Here is a 13,734-nt window from a genome sequence, read left to right on the forward strand (position 1 = left end):
GGGTCCTATATATTCTGAATAATCTATAGACACGAAAATTTGGTTTATTTTGAGATTGAACGATTTTTAAAAATCGATTAGAATTACTTCGAGATATTGACTCTCGTAAACGATTTTGTGCGATGTTTCAAAAACTAATCGCAATCGTAAAATTGATTCGATTTTTGCATTTTTCGGCGATTTTTGCTTTTAATGGCTAGAAAATGATTTTTATCCAAATTAAAAACAAAAAATTGTTTAATTTTTTTAATGGGTACGTACTCCTTTTAAACAATCGAGAAAATGAGAAATAGTTTTTTGTTTCGGAAATGGATGCAACTTAGTAGGTAGGGTAATTTTGACTAAAAATATTCAAACATCGACATTATTCTATGGTTGGACAAATAGTTTTTGGGACATTACCTAAAATCTTGAATATTCTGAAAAAAACTTTAATCGAAACAGGAGGAATAATCTAAACTCACGATAATCCGGCTGATGTTGCGATTGAACGGAAAGTTTTTGACTGAAATTGCTCTAAACTTTCGTTAACGTTTTAGAGCGATGTTTTTTTTCTATTCATATACGATTTTTGGAGATATCTGACCGTCAACCTCCGATTTTTTCATTTTTAGGGACAAAATTTCTCTAGAAGAATTTATGGTAATAAAAAAAATAAAAAAATTAAATATTAGACATTTATTTTATAAAATAATGCTTATAAATAAACTGTTTATAAATATTTATAATAATATTGTACTTATAATAATTAATATAAAAAACATTTAACTTTAAAAACATAAAACAGTTTGTATAAAAATATTTATTTTTGTATTATCTTTTATTTTTTAATCATTAAAAAAATAAAAATGAATTCTTGTGCTCAGTAAAGTTTTGTATATGAAAATTTGGTATATAGAGAGTATTTAATAAAATCGTAAAATATTCCAAAAAACATTTGTGTATAAATTTGTTTAAATTGTATATTTTAAGGCATTTTTTATAAAGTTAAAAATTCGAAAAAAATTGTATAGATTTCACAATGACATTATCTCTGTTAAAGCCTACTTAGAGGTACAAAAAGTATTCGTAGCACATTTAAAGCACTTTATGTTAAGCTTAATACGTTATATATTCTGTCAAATTAAATTTCAAAATATAAATGCACTTTATTCTTTCAATTCTAAACCATTTTGTATTTAGAATTTTACTGAAAAAACTTCTAAAATAACAGAAGTTTTCTTTATTTTTAACTTTGTTTTTCAAAAGAAATGAAGAATAAAGTAATTTTATTTTACGTTAAGAATATGGATAAAAATTTGTCACGATTTGTTGTTTAAAAGTAAATAGAATTTTATACGAAAGCGTTTTTTAAATTATATTCGAGTAGTTTATTTTTAATGTTCACCACGCCATGTGAACAATGAATCAACTAGGAATAAAGCTCCGTTGATAATGGCAAGAATACCTTTTGCCATTGCGTAGTTTTTAGTTTCTTTGCTGTTGAAGAATGAATCGGAGTATTTGATGGCGAAAGCTCCACTGGCAATGAATAATGCAGCACCAAGTAAACTGTAGAAAGCATCCAATTTACGTCCAGGTGATGATGAAAGATGACCTTTAACATAAAAAAATTACGTTTCAGAAAATTTGTATTTTGTAACGGTAAATAAAAAAATGAAAAAAAAATAGAAGGTAGGTGTAGAATTCTCATTAAACGGGCAGAATAGTGTAGTTGGTTTTTGAAAATCTTTAGAAGTACGCAAAATATGAACATTTGAAACTCCTAAATAAACAAAGAAAAAAGGAAGATACTTTAAACATAACGTCATTGTTAAATATCACCATAGAGATTACATATAAAATTCTGTTTTGCAAGAAAGAGACGGACAATATTTTTTGAAAATTAAATTAAAATTTTAATTCAACATTCAAATTTTGTTGCGGTATCAAATCTACTTTTACATTTTCATGGGTAATGTGGCAGATTCGATATCAGTCATTCACCCATTTGTACGGCAAATCAATGAGCTTAAGTTTGAACAATAGTCTAAATTATTATACGATAGTAAACGAATATTGGTGCTGTACTTGCTAGAGGCTCATTGCGATATAATAATAAATTGCTTTGTTTATTGCTGTCCTCTGCTCTAACATTAAAGAATATAGTACGAAATAGTTCCTAATTCTTTAATCGAGATCCAAGATGCAGCAAATGTTTTCGTATCTGTTTTATTTTCTTTTGTATATTTATGCGGGTTAAGCACTCTCTTTCCGCACTGTTTTCCATGCGGTTAGTAACTAATTCTTCATTGCGTGCGCTTAATTTGAGTGCGACAAGTAAATTTTCAAACCGAAGCGATTACACCGGAAATCATAGTATAATGTTATGAACGTATCCCATGTTGGATCCAAGGATCTGCAGATAAAAAGTTGATGCAGTTCGAAAATATTCAAAAGACTTGAATGAAGTTGATTTTTCCCCATAATTAGAGAACTAATCTCCTATTCATAAGAAAATAGTCAGTGATTTACTTTTAATACTGGTTATAACTTGAAACCGATCAACTTTGATATGACAAGCGTCTTTTTTAAATTACCACAAAAAGAAAACCACAAAATTAAAATTTCTTATTTACAATTTTATTTATTATACTTTTTGCATCATTTTGCAGCCAAGCATCTTTGAAACTTGACTTGAACACGTACATAAAAATAACTTTCGTACATCGTTGGACCTCGATCGACAGTATTTTGACGCAAAATTACTTGGACTTCAATTAATGTTTACATTAATAAAATGAATCTTTCCATTCATTTAAAAAATAATTAAACAAATTTTTGGAAATCACACTGTACTTGACTTAAATGTGGGTCAAAAAAACAAAATAAATTTAATGAAAAAAAATTTATGCACTTACCAGCACTATCACCAATTAATATGATAAAGTATCCACAGAATGTTCCAGTTATTAACATGAGAACTTCTGTATCACCTCCGGCAGAGAAACTTTTGTAATGTAGTATAACACATACTATTGTGATAGCCTTAAAAAAAATAAAAACAAGCGAAATTTAATTAGATTTAAATTCAAGCCAAGATTTTTAAAAAGTATACTTACTAATTCTAAAAATTTAATTAAAGATAATCTGCTGATTGCCATTTTGAATGTGTTTGGTTGTTATACACAGATTTGTGTCTGTAACAAAAAAGAAGAAAATTTTATCGATTAGATTCGTCGTCTATATTGTAAAGCTGTGTGATGAAAAATGTGATGGTGATTCATCCCACACATTCTATCTATCTATATAATGTTTTTCTTAGCAATAAATACTTCCAGTGACGGATTTAGGTAAGATGTTGGCTTCGGTTAGGTTAGGGTAGAGTGGTGGTCCTGTGTGAGACACATTTAGATTACAGGGTCCGTTGTAATATCGAAAGAGGGTTGGCCTAACTCCGGCCACTACTCCATGAACCATTTGGAGCTGTTTACGAACAGTAGGAATGCGTTGACGTCAACGGACTTCAGGGCGGAGAGATCGTCAAAGAAAGGCTGACTCAAGTGAGTCCGCCTTCTGGTGGCAAGAGCTGGGAAGAGGCAGCGAAGATGAGACATCGTTTCTTCCTTGCCTCACTGTGACAGCTTTTGCAGTAGTCATGATACACTGTCAGGCCCAGGCGTCGTGCCTCCTAGCCAGTAAGATGTTGGCTTAGTTTATTCTGAATGTTGCGTCTTTTGCTTTTTATATGAACTTGGCCATCTTAAGCAAAAATTCTAGTCAGTAACTTCCTAAGTACTAAAATTATTTTTCACTCAGTTCACACATACATAATGCAAAAATTACTTAAGATAATGCGCCTTTTAAAAATGCAACGTATTTCCCCCCATGAAAGGTAAAATACAAGACATCAGTTACGTCAAATGAAAAAATATTATTATTTCTCAAAATTACTCGCATATATCTTGGCCTATTCGGTCTATTGATAAGAAGAAATCCGCCACTGAATAAGTCCACCACTAAAGTTCGTAGTAACATATAGTATCTAATAATGGTATTATATACATGTATTGTCATTTTGTAATTTGTGGTAATAATTCTTTCCGTTCCTTTTAAGCGTACATTTTTAGATTAAATTCTATTTATTTACACAAACAATTTTTATTTTACAGGGAGAGTCGTTCCATTTCTAATAACTAGTTTGACCCGTGCGGAATTCTGCACTGCGGTATCCGTGGTTAAAAACTATATATGAAACTATTACTATAGCCAATTTTATTACCGATATGATATACAAATTACATTAAATTAAATTTTTATGTTATTTCTCTAGCCTGTTTTGTCCTAAGCGGTACATGTTTAGACCATGAGTCTATTTTTCGTAGTTAAACAGTAGGGTAAGCTTTAAAATGAGGGTAAATTATGGAAATTGATAAAGGAATCGCGATGTGACAAAAAAACAATGTATGAGATGATTCACACGCCCTCGGTGCATTACTCAGCGGGTTTGGTGGGTTTGGTTTTAAATTGGACACACTTTATATTGTAAAGATTGTACGTGCTTACTAGATTTACTGTCTGTGTCTGTAAAGATTTTCTGTGGTGAAATCATCGTGGAAAATTGGTTACAATTCTAATACATTCCAGATGTTAAAACATCGTATAAGAATGCCCTTTATCACATGTTTATTATTTCTGTACAGAAATTTTTGAAAATATTCCCAAAACAGAGGTTGGAATGACCATGAGCTCTGTGGCTTGAAGCATCAATCGAAAACATTTTGTTGGATAATCCCTGTTAACTAGTTCCGTTTTGTATAGAAAAGTACAAAAAAAAAATATTCAACTTTTTTATCCAGTAACATGAAAATATTCCTCATGACAACAATCAACTTTCAAAATCCTACTTCGCGTTCGCGTCTACTTTAACTTGATATTATGAATTCCAAAACTGATTCCTGATTAAGTATTATTTTTAGTAAGGTGAATAGATTTTGGATACTTGATTGGATAATGACTGTTAATGACATCCGAACGATCTCAATTTAATAATAACAACGATGATAATTTGAATGAAGAAATTAAAATATAATTTGCGAAGCCCCCATTATTAAATGGAAACTTTCCTGTCTTAATAAACGACTTTTCTTCGTAAAATCTGTAACTAAAGGAAATTTTTTACAAAAATTTTGATTTCGTCACATTTTTAGAATAAGAATTCTTACAATTCTTTCCTATATCTTATCTATACTTAAAATTCTTTTTAAGAATTCAGTTTTTCCTACTGAAATGTATGAAAATTTTTAAAGTACTTTCATATTATTTGCACTCAAATTGTAATGGAAGATATTTAATTAACAACAGGAAATGTGCTATCTTTATATCAATTAATTACCTTAAAAAAAGTACTTTTCTATAAATAATAGTTTTGCTTAATTAATAAGTGAATTTAATTTCAAATAGTGATTTCATCATAATTGTTTTGTTTTTATAAACAGAAATATATTAATCGCCGCGCGTCTCTCATTAACATATGTTCAAGGTTAACAATATTTTAAAAACCTACAAGAATTTATTATGTAATGTGTGCTGTATCCTTGAAATGAATACACTAAAAAAAGAAATAAAAATTAGTCAAGCAAAAGCTAATAAACCGGTATGATATTCGACTTATTGTTTTTATTGCACCGCATTCAATTAACCTATTTCTCACAGGCAACTTTTTTTTATTTCCTTCCAATTTTAAACCTGTGGTGTACCATTTTCTCGTTTCTGCTGCCGAGAGGGGATTGCAAAATGTATCAGTTTTGACGCGAGAATGAGTAAAAATTTGTGAGGTTTCCATACGTGGGTAACACATTGAAAAATTCGCTCTTCGAAAAAGCCATGGGAGGGAGGTCAAAAGTATTTCAGGGTTAACTAGAATGAGCAAAAATTTCTGAGGTTTCCGTATTGATAACATATTGAAAATGCGATTTTTATTTTTCACGCCTTTATTCTTAATTGGTTAAGCACAGGTTTTGTGCCAATATTTTTCACGCTTTCTTACTTTCCGATGGCAGAGCTTCTCTAAAATATTTTCTAATAGGTCGTAGAAGAAACACCTCGTGATATCTATAATTCCTTAAAAGAGAATTCGAAAATTGGAATATATTCAAAATGAAGGTATCTTTCTTTCGCTTCTGAAAGTATCATATTCTGTACTTGAGAAAACTAATAAATTGGGAAAAAATACAATGGGAATGATCGAAGAATAAAAACATAATAATGATTTTTGAAAATTAAACAATTCAAGAGTAGTTTAGCTGATATTTATTATTATTAGTAGTGTTATTTATTAACACTTCGAAAAAACGCGCCTCAAAATCGTTGTAAAGTGGCCAAAGATATTATTTAATTATACTATTAATTTGATTACTACTATTTGTCAATTCAGTAAACAGACGTTACAGTTCCAAAAGAAAAAGATACCAAACACCACGAAAATAAGTTTGAAAACTAATTCTGTTGTATGTCATGATAGAGAATAATATGTTAGTTACTTGAAAGCTAATTGGAAAATTAGTCTACAGCAAGAAACATAACTCTTTATGATTATGCCAATTATGTCATGTCACTCTGAAATAGACAAATTACCAAAATTGCATATCTCTTAATTGGCACATTTCTGAGATTATTTTATACCTACATACATACTTAGTTCGGAAATAATAAACTGGACAGTTACAACACTTAAAATCTTCTTATAAACGAATGTCTGCCAATGATATAGGCATTTATTTATTGTAAGAAATGATGATTGACATTGATTTTCAATTCTCACTAATTGTACCAGACGTAGGAGGCTAAAAACAAGCTAAAAAAGTTTGTGTACCTAAACTAGATCTTTGGATTAGATTTGACCCCTGTGCCTAGAACAAATGCTGGGAATTGAAAATGCCTATCTTCTTCTACAATAATTAAATGCCGGTATCAATGGTAGACAATTTTTATTTTAAGTGTAGTTAGCTGCGAGTCCATAAGGTTAACATTCTACAAGACCTTGATATTAGATCATCAAGATTTATGTAAAAAATATGATCAGTTCTATTAATAGACTGGGTTAAGTAAATTGTTATCAAACATAAAACTACTATGTCAATTATGAAAAAACAATTTTTTTTTAAAATTAATTATTAAAGTATAAGTTCTTTTTGTGTAAGGTTAACAAGTGAATAGACATGAATGGAATTCATAAAACATTAGCTTATCAACAATTTTAAAATAATAAAATTCAATATTTCTTTTTGGAAACTTGTTATGTATGATGTACTTAAAATGCACAGACTTTGATGAATGAAATTCCTGTCTCTCTTTAAAGAAACCTGACATTTCAGTGTCTAATAATAATAGTCTGCAAGTCCATGCTAAAATTCAACAGTTGTAGTGACCCACCAGGAATCATGTTGAAAAAGATGCACATATATGTAAAAGTAAGCTTAAGCACCATGGCGTCCGTTTAGCAAGATACAGGTGAGAATTCATATTACACCCCTGTACGAAGCAAATATGTACGGACTTGCTGGATACTAACTCTGCATAAGTATTGGAAGCGAATTACATTAATGCCAAACAGAAATAAATCCGGTAACTTCCAATAACGGAAGTTAAAAAAAATTTTTGATCTCTCGACAATTTCCGAAGTTCTATAACGCCGTATCCAGCAACGCCGTAAATATTTGCTGGTGCAGTAGTTAGACATCAAGGGGTGTGACATTCATATTCTCACCTTTACTCACCTGGAGCAAGCATATAGGAGCATCTTTTTCAACTTGATTTCTGGTAGGTCATTTCACTCGAAAATTTTTAGCATGGGCTTGCAGTCTACTAGGAGAATGATAAAGAATATTATTGTTAAGAATAAGGACTCATGATCCAATTGATTTGCTCATTTACTCAGTCACTTTTACTGAACACAGTAAAACTTTCAGTTAGATATCTCTTCTATTTTGGAATTAATTTTAAAAACATCTATTCCATAGTTTTTTTGTATCATCAATATTTCTAAGCGTTATCTACAGTTGAGATTAATCAATCTTGTTTTATAAGGGTATAAACTTAAAATAATTTATTTAATAAATAGGTAAAAACAATTTACTTAGTACAAGCTACGTAACCTTAGTGAATTTTCTTTGATAAAGAAGGAGTATATGACAATAATTATACTACATCGGCAGTGGAGATTTCTAATATCATAAATTGTCACTTAATGTCAAATGATAAAACAGCATATATGTTTTTAAATATTAAATTACAGAAAAATGATCACATGATATAATTTAGCAAAATTGCAATTTTCTAAAATTCTAAAAATTTATGCCTGTTATTAACCTTTCACTTAACCTTGTACTACAATTTGTTAAAAACTTGGGTCAATTGAGGGTCAATTATTATTATTTAAAAGTTTATTTAATATTTAATTTATGAATTTTATAAAAAATGAGAGAGAATTTAAAAATAGGTAAATGTTTACATATTTCTACCTAATTAATTTGACTTAATTCTTTTTCGTTAACATTTGAGTGATTATTATTATTAAAGATTTTAAGTGTCTGGAGCATGGCCAAGTAAAATTTTAATGAATATGAATACATAAAATTAAATGCTTCGTGCAATTACTAAAAATGCAAAGTTAATAAAAATATTTAGCTATCGCTTCGTTAGTATAAACTGATTATGATTAATTTATGAAAAGAATGACGTTAAAAATCAAAAATAATTGTGATGATTAGCGAAAGTGGACAGCTTATCATATAACTTTCTTCGTTGAGCAGAAAGACTACAAATAAAAGAAGGCATGATTTGATAAGGGCTAAAATAGCCTGGCAGATGATTTAAATGCACTATTTAATCATTAATCATCTGCCAGGCTATTTTAGCCCCCATCAAATCATGCCAGGCAATGATATTTCGTATGATTGAATATTAGACTTTAAAATGGTGTAGGTTTTAAAGTGCCTCAAGAACATTTTTTACATAGGAAAAATTGCAAATTAAAAATTTCATAGGTCACTAACGAGCCCCCAACCTCCCAGCCAGGTTGAACTTTAATATTTTCAATGTGCTTCAAATATGTACTAAAAAAAGCCACTCAGCTATTAGACCATTTAAAGTTGAATAGATATAATAAACGTTTCTGTTTAATAACCTTGGTAAAAGTTGACATAAAAATAAACAAAAATATTTTGTACTAACGTGAAAAGTTTATATTAGAAAGTCAATCATAAATATAAAAAATTTATATAAACAATAACATCTATTGAATGTTAAATAATTTTACAAATCAGACCATAATTTTAAATTTATTATTTATTTATTCATATTTAAACTAACAATTCATCTTCAAAGGGCATGAACTTTTATATACTGGCGAGGTGATAATAAATAAAAATACTCAGAAAATGTAAACAATTTTAAAAATATAGAGTGAATAATAAAGTTACTTAAAACAAATGTATCTAACTTGTGCATTTCTAATGCTTCAACTATTCTTAGACTTGAATGGGATAAAATAAATTCAATTTTCTCCAATTGTAACATGTTACAATTTAAAAACAATTTAATTCCACAGAAGAGTTTTGGTGTATTTAAGTATATGCAGCCTAATCGGCTTGCTGGATTTTCCTAAATGAAAATTTTTTGGACCATCTAATACTATATTAATTCATGTTGAAACTGATATAGATATCAAATAAAAATAAATAAAAAATATAAAACCCCGACTGCGTAAAATAAATTTATAAGTCAAGGTCCATTAATGGAACGATTTGAACCCGTCTAGATTTTAATGGATCATTGCTTTTATTCTACAAGTTTATTCATTTATTTTTTTACACTTTTTAGTTATTATTTAATGATACCCCACTTAACATAGTTCGTCGACTTTCATTTTCAGCCTATGTATGTTTGGTCCTTGGCACTCTAGAGACCAAACGCGGGGGCCGATATTAATGAATCTTACGTTAATCGATTTGTTTATTATTACTGTATTCATTGATACCCTCCCCACTTAAAAGACTTCGAGGAAAAAATTTTTTTGAAGGTATATAATATGGCGCCAAAAAATCGGCCATTTTAATTTTTATAATTTTGATAAACGATGAAAAATATCGATTCCATCAAAATTATGTTCAAAATTTTCCATCACATTAAGGCGAATCTACCGACACATTTCAAATTAAAACCATCAGGCCATTTAAGATATAGAGCCTATCAAAGATATACACTTACACTCGAAAAACATAACCCTCCTTCTGGTGCAGTTGGGTAATGAATGTTGTCGTGTTTTAACACATATTAAAATAACGCATATAAAAATAATAATAAAAATTCAGTTGTATGAATCAAATCGGATTAAAAAATGAAAACAAAGGCACTAGTTTCAAAACACAAAAAATAAAAAACGAAACAAATACTAGTTTCTAATAGCAAATCCTTAAAGGATTGCATTCAGTAGAAGGCTTACTTAATCCTTAACTTAAATTTTATATTTAAAGAAATCGAAAGTTTGTATTTAAATAAAATTTAAAAATTGGAATAAAAAATCCTAAAATAAATAAATTAACAGGAAAGCAGTTAATTAATTTTAAAATGGTTCAGCGATTTTGGGCATCCTGTATATGTATGTATACTCTATGTCATTAAAATCAAACGAGTTAAACATTCTAAGTGTTATATGTATAATATGATTCAATTTAATACATGGAAAGATTGACATCACAAAATAATTTTAACGATGATGTAATTTTATTATTTAAATAAATATTATTTTATTTATAATAATATTTGAACTTGTGTGTTCATTTACAACAAACAATCGACTTAATATTAAAATTGTGTAGGTATTATTATTATGTAGGTAATTGTGGTAGTTCCTTTTTAAAAAAGCATTACATTTCAAACGAAAAATATAAATTATGAAAATTTGGCAATGGTTAGGAAAAACTTTTGTTTATGAACATTTCTAATGTTCGCGCCTTTTTAATTTTTTTTGTATTTATATATATTTAACGATGACTCATTTGTTGAGAATATTAAAAACGTTATTTAAAAAACTCTAACCCAGATATAAGCATTAAAATAGTAGTTGCAATAAATTACAAGCGGGGATTATTTTAGACAGTGATTTAGTCAAAGGGGATTATTTTAGACATTTACCTAACCATAATACATGTGTAGCTTTGATCCCTAGAAGCTCGAAAACTACTCGTTAAAAAATTTTGTGGCCGTGATAGGTTTTGGTCAGAACGATTCTAAAAATATTTTGGTGGCTATTTGAAAAAGTTTCACAGAGATACTGCAGATGCTGATTAGAGTAAATTCTAAAAGAAATCTACCCAATTGAATATTCTGGTTTATCCAACCTTATCGTCTCAAACGTAAAAAAAACATTTTTTAAATTCTTGTCATATTTATAAATTTTAAATAAAATCACGTAAATCGGATAAATGTTCTCTACAGTTATAAAAACAATTACAGTCAGATAGGCACAAAAAAACGTTGAATTTTACAACATTTAGAAGCCGATTTTATTGTAAGAACATTTAGAAAAACATTTATGAAAATCTGATATGTATTATATTCGTGAAAGTTTGGATCAATGGACGGATGAGTGGATGTTTGTTACTCAATCACGTCAGAACGGCTGAACGGATCTGGGTGAAATTTGGCACAGAGATAGATTATAATCTGCAATAGCATATAGGTAAAATGTATGGTTCCGATAGATTTGTTTTAATTCTTCATAGAGCAAAGGATCGAAATAATTTTTTGCATAGAGGTAGTTTACGGGTCAGAAAATGGGCGGAGGCTAATTTTTATCCCGAAAAAAAATGGCACAGTTCCTATGGTATATCATACAGAAACCGTTTTTTTTTTTAAAGTTGGTAAAATTTTTAGCGCGATTTATTTTCACAGTAATTTTTCATACAAGGGGTACAGAAAAGGGCATACTTTTTAATCGCGGGTAACAACGCGGAGCGTTATAGCATTATATAAAAAGAACTTTTTCCCTCCTAAAAGATTTGAGTATGTGATGGAATTTATTCTTTTAAATTTAACAAAAATAAAACCTTTTTATTAATGCATACAATGATGACCTCAATTTAAAATTATTATGGGTGGTAAGTTATTATAAAATACCAACGCCTTTTGTATATTATGTATTTTAATAATAATTCTGTGACCTAATTGAAGAGTATACATATTGTATTATTTATCCAAACAAACGAGAACTGATAACGCTTCTGATTTATGATTCACCCCTCTTTACGTCGTAACTTTTTGAAATCATAAATATTCAATAAAAAAAATATTTCAAAAACTACTCCGATTTCATCCAAATCGGTCAAATAAATGTAAAAAAATTTATAAAATAATAAACTTTTATTTTGATCTTTAAAGAATTGATAAATTAGGCCACCATTTTGGTAGAACTATATCAAGATGTAAATGTACTTTCAAGCATAATCGATAGTTAAACCGGGAAAAATTTTGGATTCATCTAAAAATCTACAAATTTTAAATAAACATTTTTTGGCTTGGAAATTTATAGCATAAAAATGAAATAATTCTTTTCGATTAAAGAAATGACGACTAGATAAGGGTATAATAAACAGTTACTTAATTAATCGAATCCGATTTTGAGAGTCTAGTAATTTCGTTCAAAACAATAAAACAATTACTACTAATTGCTAAAAAAAAACAGTGCGAACAAAAAATATATCTTATATTTCTATTTCCATACAAAATGATTTATTCAACAAGACGGAGAACTTATTTTTAGATTTTATTATTTCATTTAAAAAACTAACTTAGACACCTACAAGACTATTATTATTATTGAAATATAAAATAAATTCATAAAATTGCAACAAAGATAAGATTACACAAAAATTAAAAAAAAATTCACGTAATTCATTTGCGGATAATGAGCGCGCTTAAATAGATAAGATTAATTAAAAATAATTACCAAAAAAATAATATTAATATTTAATATTGGTACACAAAAACAGAACCACCTAAAAGTCACACTAAACTTATTTTCACAATGACTAACTTGTTACTGGCTACACAATAATTTTATAACTGACAAAACATGTATAACTGAAATTCATAGTCTCTTTATGTGCCATGAAAAAAAAAAGAACATAACATTGGAGTGGAGGATTTTGATGGATATAATATCTTTTAAAAATGGTCGTGTTTTATTCAAGTGACTCACAATTATTTTTAAGTTGTGTTGCTCATTAATAATTCACCATAAATTTTTGCGTAATATGAATGTTTATACTTTTTTGTTTAATAGTGCAATAAATAAGCCGGAAAATGTGGAAAAGTGGTGGAACAGCTCCGATTTCAAAAATTTTTTGTGTACGTATTCCTTAGACCTCTAGGAACATTCAGCCGCACTTACCATGGCATTGGAAAAAAAACTGAGAAAGTTAGGGTAGTTTTCCCATCCCCAAAACTCTCTAAATAGTAGCAGTGAAAACAAATCAATATTTTAACTCAAAAATCGTCTTCCGAGGGTTTTTGAGGTCGTTGATCATGAATTCAAGGTTAAAAAGCAACTGAATATGGTTTCAACCCCATTAAAATTACCCTTAAAGTGATAGAGACAAAAACTTTATTAAATTCAAAATTTTGCCTCAGAAATCGTGTCTCGTGGAGTTTTTAGGTAAGGTGTTCAAAAATTTAAGGTCAAAAAGCAATTGA

At 28.7% G+C, this 13,734-nt stretch overlaps 1 protein-coding gene across 1 annotated transcript; it reads right to left on the bottom strand.

Moving 5' to 3' along the window:
* Positions 1-1,311: 1,311 nt before the first annotated feature.
* LOC123294705 lies at positions 1,312-13,123 on the bottom strand. Its single transcript, XM_044875825.1, has 4 exons — positions 12,989-13,123; positions 3,102-3,179; positions 2,901-3,027; positions 1,312-1,597 (listed from the first exon to the last, which is right to left on the bottom strand). Exons 2-4 carry the CDS (start codon positions 3,141-3,143, stop codon positions 1,377-1,379), a joined length of 390 nt encoding a protein of 129 aa, XP_044731760.1. The 5' UTR covers positions 3,144-3,179; positions 12,989-13,123; the 3' UTR covers positions 1,312-1,376.
* Positions 13,124-13,734: the final 611 nt, after the last annotated feature.

Source organism: Chrysoperla carnea, chromosome 3, assembly GCF_905475395.1.
Source record: "Chrysoperla carnea chromosome 3, inChrCarn1.1, whole genome shotgun sequence".
NCBI classification, from domain to species: Eukaryota; Metazoa; Arthropoda; class Insecta; order Neuroptera; family Chrysopidae; genus Chrysoperla; species Chrysoperla carnea.

Coding starts and splice junctions, on each gene's coding strand:
- LOC123294705 (XM_044875825.1), bottom strand. CDS start 3,143: ATGGCAATCAGCAGATTATCTTTAATTAAATTTTTAGAATTA. Junction 3,028..3,101: donor TAATTAAATTTTTAGAATTA/GTAAGTATACTT, acceptor ATTTTTTTTAAG/GCTATCACAATAGTATGTGT. Junction 1,598..2,900: donor ATTAATTGGTGATAGTGCTG/GTAAGTGCATAA, acceptor TTTATGTTAAAG/GTCATCTTTCATCATCACCT.